This window comes from Balaenoptera acutorostrata, chromosome X, assembly GCF_949987535.1.
Source record: "Balaenoptera acutorostrata chromosome X, mBalAcu1.1, whole genome shotgun sequence".
Taxonomy (NCBI): Eukaryota; Metazoa; Chordata; class Mammalia; order Artiodactyla; family Balaenopteridae; genus Balaenoptera; species Balaenoptera acutorostrata.
Genome location: NC_080085.1, coordinates 114,711,822 through 114,731,294, shown reverse-complemented (window position 1 = coordinate 114,731,294; position 19,473 = coordinate 114,711,822). Strand labels below are relative to the sequence as shown.

Here is a 19,473-nt window from a genome sequence, read left to right as displayed (position 1 = left end):
CTGTCTAGGTGTCTGCCTCTTCTACCAATCTTTGAGTGCTTAACTGTATTTTTATTTCCAGGAGCCTCTAGTACAATGCTCAGCATACAATAGGCACTCAACAAATATTTACTGAATGAATGGTGTTAATGCTGCATGTGTGTATTTGCTTTCGATACAGAAAGTTTCTTATTTTCAAATGCAAGTAGGAGTGAAGGCAAGTAGATATGTTTTCTTCATGTAGATTTTAAGATATACAGAGGCCTCAGTCCCTACTACTTCTAGTTCCCTTTATGAATCCTTGAGCCAGCTGATATTCCCCTGCCTCTATAGCTGGGCCCTTCTCGCAGCCAGGAATGCAGAATCCCAAGTAGCAAGTGGTATATTTTTCTAAATGGAACACTTCTTAAGAGAGGACACAGTAGGCCCCAAACGAGGCATACCTTTACAAAAAGAAACTCAAAGAAAGAGAAGGGAGGAAGAGGGGCAGGAGAACTTTCCCAACTGTTATCCACATAGAGGCACAATTCAAAAATAACATCTCACAAATGTGAAAGATTGAAATTTAAATGAAAAGTCTGTGAGAGGGAGTGATGGGGAGAGGAGGGAAGAGGAGAGGGGAGTGTGTGTGTGTGTGTGTGTGTGTGTGTGTGTGAGAGAGAGAGAGAGAGAGAGAGAGAGAGAGAGAAGACCTGTAACTGTCGTGATGGACATTTAAACAAAACTTATGGAGATATTGTGTTTTAAGATCCTAAGGAGGTTGTTTTCAAATTTATGGTGAAATTTTTCCCAGTGGACCCTGGACATCTGCGAGAAGAGCTTACAAGGTATAGTACTTGCATGATGCATGATGTTACTTAATCATTATTCTCCATTTATCAGGGAATGGGCTTCTAGCCTTCTTTGGAAGGCTTGGCTCTCAGTCACTCTCTGGGAGATGGTAAGAAGTTGGTGAGAAGGAGGGCCTGGCTGGTCCCCAGTGTTAATCTTCCAAAGGATAGGGACTTCAGGGAGAAGGAAGGGTGGTGTTCTAAAAGTGGTAACCAGCCTGGGTGCCCACTTGGGGGTTAAGCCATTAACTGCTACAACAGTTAGAGTGTTTGCCTTCATTGCATCTGTGTTCTAATCAAAGGGCAGCTTGACAGCTAAGTTCCCTGCTTACTGAAAACGGTTGTGTCCACGTGTGTGTGTGTGTGTGTGTGTGTGTTTGTGTATATCCCATAGGTAGAAAGTGATGATGACATACACTTATAAAACCTTTTTGAAAGTAGAAAAGTAAAAAATATAAAGAATAATTCAATAAATTATTTTGCATAATTATAAATTATTGATATTTTATTGTACTTATTAATAATTGCAAATGATTAATAATTTATATAAGTAAAATATTTTTATACTTACAAAAAATTAAAAAGCTAAAAAGTATAAAACATTTTAAAGTATTTTTATATTTATAAAAATGCCCTTTAAAATGACAATGTAAACCTACTTCTTCAAAAATACTTTGTCAACATAACACCCCCCCAAACCTTACTCTGCTTTCTAGACTTCAGACTCCAGACTTCTACACATAGAAGGGATGTAAGAGATAATCTAGTCCAGACCTTTTGGTTTACAAATGTGGAAAAATAATCTAGTCCAGACCTTTTGGTTTACAGATGCGGAAACAGGTCCTGGGAACTAGAGTGACTTGATCAAGGTCACAGCGTGTTGGCAGTTATTCTACCTGAAATATTCCCCATCATGGTTCATGGCCAATTTTTCTTCACCCTTTTTGTAAAGGGGGGGAGTTCTTTTCTGAGGGGTCTTTGTAGAAGTCACTTTTAAAAAGTCAGTCTCTCTCTCTCTCTCCCAATCCTCTCCAAATTTGTGAGTTGTAGGCCCTTTTCCCAGATAACTTGATGTCTTGGTATCTCTATCAGTTTGCTTTTGCTAACTCATTTCAGTCCAGTCTCAAATTGTAACCAATTTTGATGGAGATAAACTTTCTCTGGGAAAAAAAAAAAGAATGAGAAAATCAATGTGACGATAAATGATTCATCAGCTGTTCAGAGGAAGGATTTGGTATTTGCAGCAGGCAGCTGCCTTCTTAACAGCAAGGAATGCGTCAAATGACAAGGTTACTTTCTTTCTTGCTAGGAGTAAAATGAAATTCATGTCCCCTTTAGCAATTGAGGCTGATTATTCTCATTTACATCTATATTTGAAAGCAGGTAATGGCAACGGTTAGACTTCCTTTATTTTTTCCCCATTGGTCCATTTGAGAATACTTAACTGTAGTTGACTTTACAAGGATGCCTTTTTGGGGCCAATACGTGAGTTTCTCAGAGTGGTGTGCAAATATAACTTTTCTAACTGAATCATTTCTAATCCATTAAGAGAGATCACAATTTGAAGGATTATAATGAATGGCTTTGTAAATTGAATAATCACCTAGTAATTTACCTGTTTTTTCCCAGTCTGCATTTTCATCTATCACGTGCAATTAATTCTGGTTCACCACATTGCCTTCAAGTCTTAACTGGTTTAAAAAAATCTAGATAGAACTTTATTCAGAAAATTACATCTTATATAGGGAAATGCCCACAGTAGATAGTAAATGTTTTAATATATAAAATAAAACATTGGAACCAATTTTGAACCAAGAAGGAACATAGTCAGCAGTAGAATCTTAATTATACACATCTTTTCAAAAGCTGATTGCCTTTGATAAGGGCTTAAAAGTGTGGGACAAATGCCGTCTGTTTTGCAAAGCTCTGGATACCAATGTGTACTTCATGGGTCCCTGATTATCAGTAGGAAAAAAAGTAGTCTGGCTTCATTCCATTCAATACACAGTAATTCCATACCTGCTCTGTGCAAAGGGCTAGGCTGGGCTCTGGTGATACGGAGACGGTGGTCCAGGTGAAGGGGCAGAATCATGGCCTCAAGTTCTTGATTTCTGAAACCCAGTCTTTTGGATAGGAGGCAGCCTAGAATTGAGAGGCAGACCTGAGGTCTTGCCACAGTTTCACTGTCTTGGGGTGATATGACTCTGCCCAAATCGCCTAACCTCTGTCTTTCCGTAATTGGAACATGCGGTGATGATGCCAGCCTTCTAAGTTGTTACGATAGTGAGTACTTGATAGCATTTTGTAAACAGAGCAGTACTGGCCTCCTGAGTAGGCTTATTCTTGCTGAATCTCCCTTTCTCTCTGGCTGGGTATGTGGCTTTGCTACGTGGCAGAAATCACCAGAGGATGGTTGGCCAACTCCCTCAAGTTGGCGGGAGGATTTGGCCGGGGTGATTCCTAATGGCTGTGAGGCTTGCTGAAGTGCTGGATCAGCCGAGTTGTGGTCTAGTGCTGGTTAGGGGCCGAAGCAAAGCCTATGCATTACTCACCACCCCCAAAAGGCATCTCCCTGACTGGGGGCACCGTGTCTTTTTTGAAACATCTTGGATCTGGGAGAAGGGAAATGCTTCTTTCTTGTTCCTGTTTCTTCCTCAAGAGATTTCCCCCCACTTCTTTGCAGGTATCTTTTTACTCTTCAAATAAAGAAGGATTTGGCTCTGGGAAGGCTTCCATGCAGTGACAACTGTACAGCGTTGATGATCTCTCACATCTTACAATGTAAGTAGCAAATGTCGGCTTCGGGGCCTATCAGCCAGCTAGAGAACCAAGCAAAGAGGCTAAGTACCCTCAACATCCCTATAATCATGTTAGGACTTCTCTGTAGAGGAGAGAAAGCCTGGATGAGAGATATAGAAATGGCATGGTCCAGTAGAAAGAGGCTGGTTACTGTAGTCATTGAGATTTGGATTCAAATCCTGTTTCTACGTTCTAACTGTTGTAGCCTTGGGTGAAGTCCCCTCAGCTGTCTTTGCCTGAGTTCCCTAGTCTTTAAAAGAGTGACAAGAATGCCTTCTCACAGAGCAGTTATGTAGATGAAAAGTAAATGCTGATTTTCTTCTATCTCGGTCTAACCTTGCCCTCCCACTGCCCCGGGCTTGCTCTCCAGGAGCTGGTCTGGACTAATCTGGGCATGAACTTCGCTAGGCCGGCCCCACTCCCTCTGTTTGCCCCAGGATCCATTTCTGGTACGTGCTTTCTGCGGCACATTGTCACGTTTAATGTGATTCCCATGTTGCTCTTTATCATGATTCCAGAGAACAAAGCACAGAGTACAGCAGGTGGAGAGAGACTAAAAGGGGAAAAGGCCCCAGGCGTCTATTAGAGTTCCCCAGATCCTAGCAGCCGCGTCGTTGGACTAGGCTGAGTAATGTAGGCAGGGAAAAGAGGCCCGGGGAACAGTGGGGCCTGGCCTGGGGAGGGGGTGAAGCTGGGCACGTCAGGCTGCTCCTGTACCCCCGAGGGCAGGATTGAGGCAGCTGGAAATAGTATGTCTTCTTCTAGGGCTGGCTGGACTTCCTCTCTCTTCTAGAGAGGCCATCCAAGAATAGGTTGTTCCTTACTGTTCCTGAAGGATCATAGCTTCATTTTTTTGTTTCATAAGTTCATTTTTGACCTCTATCCACTGCCTTCCTGACAGTCCAGAAATGGTAGATTTCTGATTTCACTGGGAACTCCAGAACGAAGGGCTTGGATAGAGACAGTATCTGAATCAGTGTTTACCAAGTGACTCATAAGTGAGACAGGATGAGAGCCCAGGATCTCAGGAAGGCAGTGAGAGCAGTAGTTATCAGGGAAGGCTTATGGATGAGATGGCTTTTGCGCTGGGCCTTAAAGTGATGCATAGGAATTGGATATGTAATGATAAGCAGAGAAAACAGAAAAGAAAAAAAGGTGATGGTACAAGCAGAAGTATATACAGAGGATGCAGCTCAAGTACAGCTCGAGCATAGGGTCTGAGAGGTGACAAGAGACTAAGCATCATTTTGAAGGGCCTTGAATGCCAAGGACACTAACTGTATGTCCAGTATTGTGCTTGGGGTGGGGTCGGGAGATGGGGTAAGGCAGGTGGAGAAAACAATATTGGAAGACTTATCCTTCTCCGTTAGCTGCCTGTTTAAGGCAGCAGTCAGAGGATTGGGGCTCCCCAGACAGCCTCTGATGGGGGAGCCCCATTTCATTCTTAATAGTTCAACATTATGGATTTGAGCATTCCCTAGTGGCCATTTCAGGCATAGCACAGAACGCTTCAGCTTTTCTAGAGGATATTTTGTTTGTCAATAGAAGCTCTTTCCATAGAAAAAAAGCTAAAGTTTCAAGGAGTCAGCTCTTCACAATCCATCCAGGTCAGATTCTTTCACTGGTTGCTAAGACAGTGTGCAGAACACAGCCAGGCTGCTCATTCGTTTGCTCGTTTATTTATTCATCTAATATGTATGTTCTAGGCATTCAAGAACCTCCACATTCTGACCTCGTCTGCTTAAATCTCTCTTACACACCCCTCTGGCTCTAGCCAGACTCTTCCTCCCAAATACAGTTTGTACATTCCAAATGAAGCCTCCCTTTTATGAATGCCCTTAGTACAGTAACTCTTCTTTGTCATTCATTCAGCAAATTTTATTAAGTACCTACCACATGCCAGGTACTGGGAATATAGCAGTGAAATAAAAAGATCCTTGCTCTCGTGGAGCTCACATTTTGGCAGTGGAGGACGATCAGACCAAAATAAAGAAATATATAATGTAAGTTTGAAAGTGATAAGTGCACTGGAGAAAATAAAGTATGGAAGGGAGAGAGGGAAATTCGGGGGGTGGGTACTGAATTTTTAAATAAGGTGGTCAGGGTAGGCTTCACTGTGAAGGTGATAGTTAAACAAAACTTGAAGGAGGTAAAAGACCAAGCTATGCAGAAATCTGGTGGAAGGGAGTTCCAGGCAGAGAACATCCAGTGCAAAGGGCCTGAGGTAGGAGCATGCCGGGAGTATTCAAGAAACATTAAGCAGGCTTTGTGGATGGCTGGAACTGAGGGAGAGAGGGAGACAGTAATCATGGAGGGCCTTAAAAGCATATTAAAGACCTAGGACATTACTCTAAATGTGATGGGAAGCCACTGTAGCATTTGAAACAGAGGAGTGAAATGATCTGAATTAGGTTTTAACTACATCATGTTAGCTGCTGTGGTGAAAACAGAAATTTGTAGCGAGTAGTAAATAAGCCATAGTGATCTAACGTACAGTATAATAAATATAGACAATAATATTGCACTATAATTATGTAATGTGATAAATATTGCAACAATGGCAATCATATTGCAATCTATAAATGTATCAAAGTAACACAGTGTACACCTTAAATTGCTGCAATGTTATATGTCAAATTTATTCAATTTTAAAAAATGAGAGAAAATAGACTTTATGAGGGATGGTGGAAGTGGGGAGACCAGATAACAGACGACAGCAGGAGAGAGAGAGATGATGGTAGTTTGGACCAGCATGTTAACAGTGAAGGTGCTCACACCACGTGCTGCCTTCTATCACTAATGATATTTACTCATTTGTATGTCATAGGTCTCTTCCTAGATTGTCATAGTCCTGCATGGAGAGAAAAAAGAAGCATGGTCTTATGTGTTCCTATGTTTTCCTTAGGGTCAACGTAAGGTCTTGTGCTTAATACTTGTGCTTAATAAACAGAAAGATTGGTGTGTGTGTGTGTGTGTGTGTGTGTGTTTAATTTATTTTTTAAAACAGCTCTATTGTGGTATAATGTGTATACCATAAAATTCACTCATTTTAAGTCTGTAACTCAATGGTTTTTAGTAAATTTACAGAGTTGTGCAACCATTACCACAACCCAGTTTTCAAACATTTCCATCATGCCAAAAGAGCTCTCTCATGCCCATTTGCAGTCACTCAACCACTAATTTAATTTCTGTTTCTATAGATTTGCCTTTTCTAGACATTCCATGTAATAGAAATGATAAAATATGTGGTCTTTTGTATCTGGCTTTTTTCACTCAACACAATGTTTTTGAAATTTATGCATGTTCTAACTTGAATCACAGCAGTTTGTTCCTTTCTATTGCTGAGTAGTATTCCATTTTATGGGTATACCACATTTTATTTATCTATTTACTTGGCCAGGGACATTTGGATTGTTTCCAGTTTAGCTATTATGAATAATGTTATGAATATTCATGTACAAGTCTTTGTGTGGACACATGTTTTCATCTCTCTTTGGTAGATTTCTAGGAATGTAATTGTTTCGTCTTAAGGTAAATTTGTGTTTAACATTTTAAGAAACTGCCAAACTGTTCTCCAAATTGTTACAATAAAACCAGAAATGTATGAGGTTTCCAATTTCTCCACATCTTCACTAAAATTTGGTATTGTCTATCTTTGTGATTATGGTCATTCTAGTGCAATGAATCTCATTGCAATTATAATTAGCATTTTTCTAATGACTAATGATGTTGAGCACCTTCTCATCTGTTTATTAACCATTCCTATGTTTTCTTTGGTAAAATGCCTATTCAAATTTTTGCCAATTTTAAAATGGGTTGTCTTATTGAATTTTAAGAGAGTTTTATATATTCTTGTTAAAAATCCTTTATGAGATATATAATTTGTGAAATTTTCTTCCAATCTATGGCTTGACTTTTCATTTTCTTTATTTGTGTGTGTCTGTGTTATTTTTTTTAAATTGAAGTATAGTTGATTTACAATGTTGTGTTAGTTTCAGGTGTACAGCAAGTGATTCAGATATATAGATATATATATATCTACATATAGATATATATAGAGAGATAGATACATAGATATACATACACATACTTTTCAGATTCTTTTCCATTACAAGTTATTACAAGATATTGAATATAGTTCCCTGTGCTATACAATAGGTCCTTTCTGTTTATCTATTTTATATATAGTAGTATATGTCTGTTAATCCCATACTTCCAATTTATCCCTTCTTCCCCCTGACTTTTAATTTTCTTAATGCTGTCTTTTGGAGTGTGACAGTTTTTAATTTTGATGGAATTCCTCTTTCTCAATGTGTTTTAGTCAACTATGCTTTTGGTGTTGTATCTAAGAACTTTTTGCCTAACTTAAGGTCAAAAGTTTTTCTCCTAAGTTTTCTTCTAGAACAACTTTTTTAGGCTTACCTCTTAGGCTTAGGCCTATGATCCATTTTGAATTTTTTTGTATGTTTGTATGGTGTATGGTTGTGAGGTAGGAATTCAACTTCATTTTTTTTTTTTGCGTGTGGATGTCCCTTTCTCCCATTTGTTGAAAAGACTATTATTTCCCGCATTAAATTGTCTTGCCATCTTTATCAAAAACCAACTGATCATAGATGTAAGGGCTTATTTCTAGATTCTCAACTATGTTCCATTGATTTATATGTGCTTATGCTATTACCACACTGTTTTGTTTACTGTAGCTTTGTATTCAGCTTTGAAATAGAGGTGTATATTCTCCAACTTTGTTCTTTTTCAAAATTGTTTTGGTTGTTTTGCATCCTGTGCATTTCCATGTTAATTTTAAGATCTTTTGTCAACTTCTACCCCCAAGTTTGGTGGGGATTGCATTGAATTTATAGATCAATTTTGGCAGAATTACCATCTTAACAATATTGAGTCTTCTAATCCATGAATCTGAAATCTCTCCATTTATATAGATCTTTTAAAAATTTCAGCAATGTTTTGTAATTTTCAGAACACAAGTTTTACATATCTTTTGTTAAATTTATCGGTCTTTTATTTTTTATATGCTATTGTGAATGGAATTGTTTTTCTAGTTTTCTTATTCGATTATGCATTGCTAGTACATGAAAATCCAATAACTTTGTATATTGACCTTCTATCTTGCTACCTTGCTGAACTATCTATTACTTCTAGTAGCTTTTTGTGGAGGCCTTAGGATTTTCTACACACAGGACCATGGTGTCTGATTGCACTGACTAGAATCACCAGTAGAATGTTGGATAGAAGTGGCAAGAGCAGACATCCCTGTCTTGTCCCTGGTCTTAAGGGAAAGCACTCAGTTTCTCACCATTTAGTATTATTATGATGTTAGCTGTAGGTTTTCCAACTTTATCAGGTTGAAGAAGTTCCCTTCAATTTTTTGTTTGTTGAATGTTTTTACCATGAATTGGTGTTGGATTTTGCCCAATGTTTTTTCTGCATCTATTGATATGATAATGTATTTTTGGTCCTTTATTCTATTAACATAGCATATTACATTAATTAACCTTCACGTGTTGAACTGATCTTGCACTCCTGGGATAAATCCCACTTGGTCATGATGTATAATTCTTTTTTATATGTTGCTGGATTCAGTTGACTAGTATTTTGTTGAGGATTTTTGCCTTTGTATTCATGAGAGATATTAATCTGTAGTTTTCTTGTGATGTCTGTGTCTGATTTTGGTATCAGAGTAATACTGGCCTCATGAATGAGTTGGTAAGTGTTCCTTACTCTATTTTCTGGAAGAGTTTGTGAAAAATTGGTATTTGTATCTTATCTGAATATTTGATAGTATTAACTAGTGAAACCATATGGGTGAGCCTGATTAAGTTTTAATGAGAGTTGTACATTTATCAATTTGGGCAAAAAATAAATAGATAAAAGAGCCATTGATTTGGTCTTTTTAAAAAAGCTTGTTATATAAAGATTTTCATTCTAATGTGGTTTTGAAATATACAAATACACTTCACCTATCTAAAAATGAGCACGCCATCTGTCTAAAACACAATAGAAAACCAAGACAAAAGAGAAAATAACTTTCTAGTACTCAAAACTGATGCCCCCATGTCCATGAATTTTACTCAATAGGAGAGCACCACATGATTCCATGGAGAGTCTATTTACTCTTATAATTCATAAAATGCTAACAGGTTTGGATATCTGCATTCCCTTTTATTCATGTTAAAATGTGAATTTTAATTGTAAAAATTGTTTTGGGTGCCCATTTTATGGTAGATTAGAAGTCACAATTTGGAACCAAGTAGAGACTTCTTCAGGGGAAGTCAATGACCAAGAAGTGATTCCTATTAATCTGACAGAGAGGGAAAAGGCATAAAAATTACAAAGAACACACAAGAATTCAAAAATCAAAACAGTTTCAAGCCGTTTACTGTAGGGGCAGATAATCCTATATACCTCAATTGCCTTTGTAGGCACAGTGCTATAATAGATGTTTATAACAATAAATTGGATACATCTAGAATAGATTATGAGCAGGGATAAACTTCCAGTGATTTGGAAAAGTGAGAATAATTTCCAGAATTATTCACCTACTGGGCATTCCATATAGCAGGGTTTTACTAGATTCCCAATGTACAGAGTGATGAATGGCTGTGACTGGCTTGCATTGGAGTTGGCATTTGTATTCTCCTTTCTTAATAATGCCTGATCAAGGCAGAGTGAGGTTAGGGGGCTGAATTAGTTTGTTAGGGCTACCATAACAAAATACAACAGACTAGGTGACTTAAAGGACAGAAATTTATTTTCTCACACTTCTGGAGGCTAGACATCCAAGATTGAAGTGCCAGAAGGTTTGGTTTCTTCTGAGGTCTCTCTCGTTGGCTTGTGGATGGTTGCCTTCCTGATGAGTCCTCACCCAGTCTTTCCTCTGTGTACCTGCATTCCTGGTGCCTGGTGTCCAAATTTCCTCTTCTTATAAGGACACCAATCAGATTGGATTAGGGCCCACTCTACTGCCTCATTTTTAAAATAATCACTCCTTTATAGGCCTTGTCTCTAAATACAGTCACATTCTGAGGTACTAGGGGTTAGGATTTCAATATATGAATTTGAGAGGGAGGTCACAGTTCAACTCGTAACAGGGACTGATCAGAAGTAGAAGAGATCATAAACAGAATGTGGGAGAAGAAAATAGCAAAATATTCATCTATGATCCTGGAGCCTGTGAGACATACACTGTGTCTGTGACTTCATAGCAACCCACTGCTTCTTATTTGAAGAAGAACCAGTTAGTTCCTCCCCCACCACCCATATCCTGAAACAAATATACATATATTCAGGAGGTCTAGGGCTGCACTGGCTGCAAAGAAAGGGCTGTTTGGGGGAGGTCAGAGGGTCTGCTGGGTGCTCCATTGCTTAACTCATCAATGGTAATGTAAAAAATGTCACTTTACTGTCATGCAGCAGAACTGGGAGACTTTCATGAAGAAACAGATAGGAAATATTTGGCACAAACCCGGTACTTACCGAACCAAGACGATATAGAGAGCAAGATCGTGCACTTCCATCAGAAGCACATGTAAGTACTTTCCCTGGCATCTGCTTCCACCTATTCTACCGGCAGGGAAGACTGAAGCTGAGGACAGACTCTTAAAAGCAAGTCTTTAAGTCAGAGAAACTTCAGGCTCAAGAAAACACTGAGTTCCTCTTCGAGCTCTTGGGGTAGAGGTGTCATTCTTTTTTTTTTAGGCGTCATTCTTGCTGCATTTATTAGGCTCATAAATTCTTTCCCCTTGCAGTGGCAAGAGCCCAGCTGAATCTGACATTCTGCTACTGGACATAGCGAGGAAGCTGGACATGTACGGCATCAGGCCACACCCCGCCAGTGATGGTGAAGGGATGCAGATCCAACTGGCTGTTGCTCACATGGGTGTACTGGTGTTACGGGTAACAGCTCTTTTCCTTTAAAGTCTTCAGCTTTGGGTGTTATCTTGGCTCAAACTTGAATGTCCATTCTCAAGGTGACCCCACCCCTCAGTCTTACCACCAGCAAGAAAAGGAGGCAGTGCTTGGAAGAGTTTAGGGTAAAAGTCCCCTCCCCTTGACGTGCTTTGCTTCCATTTGCAGTCTGGAACTGACTGTTTTGATTCTCAGGAGCTCACACATTAGATCAGGCCAGCATGGTGAAGAGATGAAGTCAAGAGGCTCTTTGGAACTTTTAGACCCTAAATAAGAATACAGGTTTTTGGCATCCTAAAAGCTTAGGCTGTGACATAAAGTGCATTCAGCCTGTCCAAATCCACCAGAAACAACCTGAAGGGTTGTTCTCATTCAGTTAGCAGTTTTGTTGGAGGTGCCCAGTGCCAGCTAGTAGGGAATTAGAGACCAACCCTGAAAGCAATGGTTGCTGTTTTCCGACTCATCCTTTTCCCAGGACTCTGTTTTCCAGAGAGGGCTCTCTCCATCACCATTAATCCTCAATCCTTGGAATGTGGCCAGAACATATTTTTCAACAGTTTTTCAGTCTATTTGGACTTCTTATATCTGTGAACATTCAATGAATTTAGATCCAAGTTAAGGTTTAAGAAGCTTCAGAACGATAGGCAGATACCTAGACAGGTTTTGGAATGAATCACCTGTGACAAAGAAAGGGATGGCTTCAGACCCACTGACCCCCAGGACCGAATTAGAGCACTGAAATAAGTCACAAAGCAGATCAGGTACAGACCTGGCAACAAGAATCTTAACCTTCTAATTTATTTGGTTATAAACTTTACAGCATGAGAGCCACACTGATGGACAAAACACCCAATGGATCACAGGCACACCTGTTCACCCAGGAGGGAATTTTTACCCAGTGCACGCAAACCCTGATTCTTTTTTATTTTTATTTTTTTTTAGATAAGCAACAAAGATATATTATATAGCTCAGGGAATATAGCCATTATCTTGTAATAACTTTTTTTAAATTTTATATTGCAGTATAGTTCATCAACAATGTTGTGTTAGTTTCAGGTATACAGCAAAGTGATTCAGTTATACATATACATGTATCTATTCTTTATTTTATTAATCTTTTTTTAACATCTTTATTGGAGTATAATTGCTTTACGATGGTGTGTTAGTTTCTGCTTTATAACAAAGTGAATCAGCTATACATATACATATATCCTCATATCTCCTCCCTCTTGCGTCTCCCTCCCACCCTCCCTATCCCACCCCTCTAGGTGGTCACAAAGCACCAAGCTGATCTCCCTGTGCTATGCGGCTGATTCCCACTAGCTATCTATTTTACATTTGGTAGTGTATATATGTCCATGCCACTCTCTCACTTCGTCCCAGCTTACCCTTCCCCCTCCCCGTGTCCTCAAGTCCATTCTCTAGTAGGTCTGCATCTTTATTCCTGTCCTGCCCCTAGGTTCGTCAGAACCTTTTTTTTTTTTTTTAAGATTCCATATATATGTGTTAACATACGGTATTTGTTTTTCTCTTTCTGACTTACTTCACTCTGTATGACAGACTCTAGGTCCATCCACTTCACTACAAATAACTCAAGTTTGTTTCTTTTAATGGCTGAGTAATATTCCATTGTATATATGTGCCACATCTTCTTTATCCATTCATCTATCAATGGACACTTAGGTTGCTTCCATGTCCTGGCTATTGTAAATAGTGCTGCAATGAACATTTTGGTACTTGGCTCTTTTTGAATTATGGTTTTCTCAGGGTATATGCCCAGTAGTGGGATTGCTGGGTCATATGGTAGTTCTATTTTTAGTTTTTTTGTTTTTTAAAATAATTAATTAATTTATTTATTTTTGGCTGTGTTGGGTCTTCGTTTCTGTGTGAGGGCTTTCTCTAGTTGCGGGAAGCGGGGGCCACTCTTCATCGTGGTGCGCGGGCCTCTCACTATCGTGACCTCTCGTTGCGGAGCACAGGCTCCAGACGCGCAGGCTCAGTAGTTGTGGCTCACGGGCCTAGTTGCTCCGCGGCATGTGGGATCTTCCCAGACCAGGGCTCGAACCCGTGTCCCCTGCATTAGCAGGCAGATTCTCAACCACTGCACCACCAGGGAAGCCCTATTTTTAGTTTTTTAAGGAACCTCCATACTGTTCTCCATAGTGGCTGTATCAATTTACATTCCCACCAACAGTGTAAGAGGGTTCCCTTTTCTCCACACCCTCTCCAGCATTTATTGCTTGTAGATTTTTTGATGATGGCCATTATGACTGGGGTGAAATGATACTTCATTGTAGTTTTGATTTACATTTCTCTAATGATTAGTGATGTTGAGCATCCTTTCATGTGTTTGTTGGCAATCTGTATATCTTCTTTGGAGAAATGTCTGTTTAGGTCTTCTGCCCATTTTTGGATTGGGTTGTTTGTTCTTTTGATATTGAGCTGCATGAGCTGCTTGTAAATTTTGGAGATTAATCCTTTGTCAGTTGCTTCGTTTGCAAATATTTTCTCCCATTCTGAGGGTTGTCTTTTCATCTTGTTTATATTTTCCTTTGCTATGCAAAAGCTTTGAAGTTTTATTAGGTCCCATTTGTTTATTTTTATTTTTATTTCCATTTCTCTAGGAGGTGGGTCAAAAAGGATCTTGCTGTGATTTATGTCATAGAGTGTTCTGCCTATGTTTTCCTCTAAGAGTTTTATAGTGTCTGGCCTTACATTTAGGTCTTTAATCAATTTTGAGTTTATTTTTGTGTATGGTGTTAGGGAGTGTTCTAATTTCATTCTTTTACATGTAGCTGTCCGGTTTTCCCAGTACCACTTACTGAAGAGGCTGTCTTTTCTCCATTGTATATTCTTGCCTCCTTTATCAAAGATAAGGTGACTGTAAGTACGTGGGTTTATCTCTGGGCTTTCTATCTGGTTCCATTGATCTATATTTCTGTTTTTGTGCCAGTACCATACTGTCTTGATTACTGTACCTTTGTAGTATAGTCTGAAGACCGGGATCCTGCTTGCTCCAGCTCCGCTTTTCTTTCTCAAGATTGCTTTCATGTATCTATTCTTGCTAACCCTGATTCTTGCTATTTCCTATTGCATGAGAGAAGATGGGAAGGGTATGAGAGCAAGACCATCATGTTAGTTGTGATCTCTTTCATTGTGAATACTTTTGTGGACAGTTGGGAACAATATAGATGGTCTATTTTGTCCTACTTGAAATCCAGTCAAAGAGTATTTATGTATTGAGTACCCTGTATCTGTTCTTCATTGTACTATTCTTTCTTTAAAAAAAACAGCTTTATTGAGCTATAATTTGCATAACATAAAAGTCATCTGTTTTAATGGTACAATTCAGTGAGTTTGAGTATATTTATAGTTGGGCAGCAATCCATTCATCCTTCTATCAGTATATTTATTGTACATCCACTTTGTGCCAGGTTCTAGAGCTGCAGAGGTAAACAGGTATGATCCTGACTTAAATTCTAATAGGAACTTAAATTCTAATAGGAGGAAGACAGACAATTAAACAAGTAATTATAAACAAATGTGATGTGCTTTGTGCTAGAAGAAGCACAGGATGCTAAGGTAACACATGTGAAAGGGACTTAACATTTAAGCAAGACCTGAGGAAGTTATCCAGACCAATGGGATAGGGTTGGCTGATGAAGGAGGGTGTTCCAGGGAAAGGGCACACAGACAAAGGCCCTGAGAAGGAAAAGGATGACATAATCAAGAAACTAACATTAAGCATGACACATGGCTCCTGTCATTACAATAGTCACAATTTATTTTGAAAGACCAGAGAAATAACGATCAATATCAGACAATGAGTAATCAAAAGCTAACCTATCACATTTACTTTAGTTGCAGAAGTAGTATACCCAACAAAATAATGTGGTTACCTGTAGACAATGGTTAGATGGGGACAGAGGTAGGAGTGACAGTGGTGGGTGTGAGACTTCTCAATATATTTATTTTTGTACCCCCTTTGATTTTTGGACCATGTGAACAAACAAACAAACAGACAAACAAACAAGAGAGTTAAACTGTTTGAGTAGTCCAGGAGAGCTAAAGGAGTTCAGAGGAGTTAGAAATGGGTGTAGGCTGTGGCAATGATATGGAATACCCTAGAGGAGGCGCTAGTCATTCTGGGTAAGGAGAATGAGGAGACCTATGGGAGGGAAGGTACAGAGTTGTATGGAAAGGTGTTTTCTGGGAGCAGTGGGATCAAAGTTATAGTCAATATAGTTGGGGCAAGAAAATCAAGCCAGAAACATGTTTGGAAACATGGGAAGGGGGTGAGATTAGAGGAGCTATTGCAGTTCAGGTTTCCCCTGCTATTTGAAAGTAGAGCATTCCTATGAAACCTTTCCTAGCTGAAATAGTGTCAAGTGAAGAAGCATTACCTGAGGACACATCTTGCTAATGGGTGCACAAAATAAATCGAGATAAAGTACCGATGTACAGTTCAAAGCTATGGTGGCTTGATGCTGAGCTGCCGAGCAGAGTGTAGTTCCCGGGGAAGGAGCTTAAGAGGTGCCACTCTCACTGCTCAGGGTGTGTGTTGCCTCTATAACAGCTCACTACAAAACAAATGCTGATTTTTATTTTCGCCTTTTTCGGAGTAAAAGCAAAAATCCTCTTTGGATTTCTTTCAGTTAGCGAAAACTTGTAATAATGTGGGTCTTTCGTAAAAGCGAAGTGGCGTAAAGTGAACTTTCGAAAAGTGGGGTATACCCGGATACCTGCAATCTTTTTCTACTGTGATCCCCTATCCTGGTTAGAAACTTTTCCCAGGCATGCCCCTTCTTACTTGCATTTCAGAGCAGGCTTGTGTCCCACCTGGAATGCCTTCTTTGACCATAGCTTCTATCTAGTACAACTGGATCAGTCTGTGCAAGAGGTAGATCAAGGATAGTCCTGTTCATGAAGTGCATTTTCCAACAGGTTTGCATTGTCTTACAAACCAGCTTGTGCTGACATTCATCCTGAAATCTGTCATGTGTTTCATCATAGGGAAATACAAAGATCAATACTTTCAACTGGGCTAAAATCCGCAAGTTGAGTTTTAAGAGAAAACATTTTCTCATCAAACTTCATGCCAACATCTTGGTAAGTAGCTTTTGAATAAATTCTTTTACTTTCTACTCACTTGAGATTTCTTGGTTGTTTCTGCAAATGGTCTGATTGTGAGTGATGAAAGCTGCCTGGCCCTGACCGATGATATTCCCCCTCTTTTGCCTCTACATAAATAAACCAGAGCTTTAGTCATATTTTTACTAAAGGCAAAACACTAAGAAATCCTATTGGCAGTTCAAAGTGAATAAAGTAATAGGAAAATGGGGTGGCTGGGATGAAAGACAAATCTCCTTAGAAACCATTTTTCAGGGATTTGGTAAGTCAAATGAAAGAGCCCAGATCTAAGACTGTGGACATATTAATTCAACGTTATTTGCTTCCTTTAATAAAGTATTTTCATCTTCTTTCCTTAAGCAAAAATAATTGAACACCTACTGCATGCCAACTAATTGAACACCTACTCTTTCCCAAAGCAGGATGTGGGGAGTGGGTATATATTAAGCAAAGGAAGCAACTATTGGGCAAGGCTTCATTGTACAGGGTGGGACAAAGGGGCTAGAAAGAATTTTTTATGACTATAAAGGAAATTAAAAATATGTATCAACTACATTTTTGACCTACAGATAATTCAGTAGTTTGGGCTTCATTCTCTGAACCTTAGCCTTAGATAAAGGTGTTCATTTGAGCAGTTCAGAAGACTGAATCCAGTGTGAAGCTTGGGAAGAATCCCAGGGCTGCATCCAGAGACCTGGAGAGGAATGAGAGAAGGGGAGCAGCAAAGTGGACCGCACACGTGCATGGGCAAATGGGGGTATATAGTGAGTCAGGAGATGGGGCAACCTTGCACTTTAGGTCTGGAAGACTAAGCTCCCCTACAGCCGATTAGAATACACTAAATGAGCAACACAGAGCATCATAGAACAAGGCAGCATAAAGAGGGAGAAATGTTTCTAGCTGGTGTGTTAAAAAGACTCATGTATATGCAATCATCCTATAAAGCCTACCATTTGTAAGACAGATCTCCTCCTCCCTCCCCTTTTCCTGTTGGTCATTTATAACATCTTGTCACTTTGAAAGGATGTCCTTTGATGTTCATTTTAACCTAATTTACAACTTCATAAAAATGTTCCTGGCAGAGAAGAGGGGGTAAAAAAGCGTATGAGGTGAGGAGGGTGTGCAGAGCAAGATTTACTTCTTAGAGAAGGTTCTGTTTTTGAGCAGTGGCCCTGTCTGTTCCTTGGAAGTTTGCCAATCATTTGGTTTCAGTAGGTGTGAAGCCGAAAGGGAGCCAAGTGGAAAATCAGAAGCTGGATGGGCCCCTGGACCAATAGTTTAGAAGGCGTTAGGATTTGAAGGTCTTTGATATTCTTGAAGGATGTTTTGCTTGATGGAAATTGGTTTATACAGGTGTTGTGCAAGGATACCTTGGAGTTCACCATGGCCAGCCGAGATGCCTGCAAGGCTTTCTGGAAGACTTGTGTGGAGTACCATGCTTTCTTCAGACTTTCTGAAGAGCCCAAATCAAAGCCCAAAACCCTACTCTGCAGCAAGGGTTCCAGTTTCCGCTACAGGTAATTAAATATTGCACACAGGCAAACTAAACACACAACTTCTTTTCAATAACATGGAAGGCAGTAGGAGGAGCTTGAATTCTAGAAGCAATAGAGAATCCATTTCAATCACATAAAGGATGATACCCTTTACTGCTCATTCTCTGTGTGACTCATTAAGTCAATATTTCCTAACAGGGAGGTAGGAGCAGGTGTACACCCCACTTAAGAGGTTAGATCAGAATTTCTGCAAGGATAAGGGGGTATATGCCATTTGAGAAAACGTAGTCAATGAACCTATTGTTTTCCTTACGTGCAACTTACATGCTAGCCATAGGAAGGACAGCTCAACAACATCCTTTTGGTGGTGGTTAGGCAAAAGATAGGGTGAGAAAGCACTGGAGGGGCTAAGGGATTTGAGAGGTTGAACAATATTGTAGTGAAGGCTCCTTACTACACGTTAACACCTTGGAGGAAAGGAAGCAAGGTCAAAATAAGAACTTGTTTTTACTTGAGTCCACCAGCCTAGGAGTTCTTCGGAAGACGCTTTCAAACTCTTAGCTAAGATAAAAAATTCGAATCCAATGCTTCCTGTGAAGGATTTTTCAAGTAGTAGAAGCCTGCCCCAGTAAAAAGTGAGATTTTTACAATGTACATATTTTTATGGACTCTTTCCAAAATGTATTCTACAAATCCCTGCCTTTTTAAACAGATGATACTGAGGCTATTTTTCCCATTTCTTAATGACCTATTATAAACATCACTTGTTATCCTCTGCCGGCAGCTGTAGTGCAGTGGCAGCCTCAGGGCGGGGGAGGCATGTTAGACCCTGCACCACAGTGATAAATGGCCCAGACTTTTTGGATTTTATTATGTTAGTGATTTCTTTTTTGGCTCTTGTGTTTCTCCCAGAAATCAGCTGGCTTTCTTTGCTAGTGTATGTCTGACTGGAGTAACCTTCTTCTACTGTTTAGTTAGCTGTTTTTCTCCTGTCATGGATTGGGAAACCAGACAAATAGCCTCATTAGAAACTATGTGTAAATTTGGAGGAAGAGGAAAGGCCTTTAAAGGAAAGTATATTAGTTTTCAAGGCCAGGATGTGTAACTCTTACATAGCGCTGTTCAGAAGCTTTTAAAACATTTCTGGGTTCTGAATAGTTGAGGTTGCTCTGCCTGATCCTCGGATAAATGGGTATTATTAATGTGATGGTCAGAGATGCACGACATATGTCATTCATCCAGAATCTTTCAATTTCAACAATAAATGACACTTTTGAGTTTTAGTTAGCCTACTGGGTTACAAAGAGCATTCATAA

The 19,473-nt window shown here is 39.5% G+C and overlaps 1 protein-coding gene across 2 annotated transcripts in view; it reads left to right on the top strand.

The window, feature by feature from the left end:
* FRMD7 (FERM domain containing 7) overlaps window positions 1–19,473 on the top strand; it is a 57,003-nt gene that overhangs the window by 31,749 nt on the left and 5,781 nt on the right. Inside the window, exons 5-10 of one of the 2 annotated variants that reach the window (XM_028164588.2) lie at window positions 728–806; window positions 3,493–3,590; window positions 11,037–11,151; window positions 11,372–11,519; window positions 16,545–16,640; window positions 18,015–18,178. In XM_028164588.2, coding sequence (XP_028020389.2) covers window positions 754–806; window positions 3,493–3,590; window positions 11,037–11,151; window positions 11,372–11,519; window positions 16,545–16,640; window positions 18,015–18,178 — 674 coding nt within the window. In that variant the 5' untranslated portion in view covers window positions 728–753. Of the gene's footprint in view, window positions 1–727; window positions 807–3,202; window positions 3,591–11,036; window positions 11,152–11,371; window positions 11,520–16,544; window positions 16,641–18,014; window positions 18,179–19,473 lie in introns of those variants that run through there. The other variant, XM_057538684.1, reaches the window with a different exon arrangement.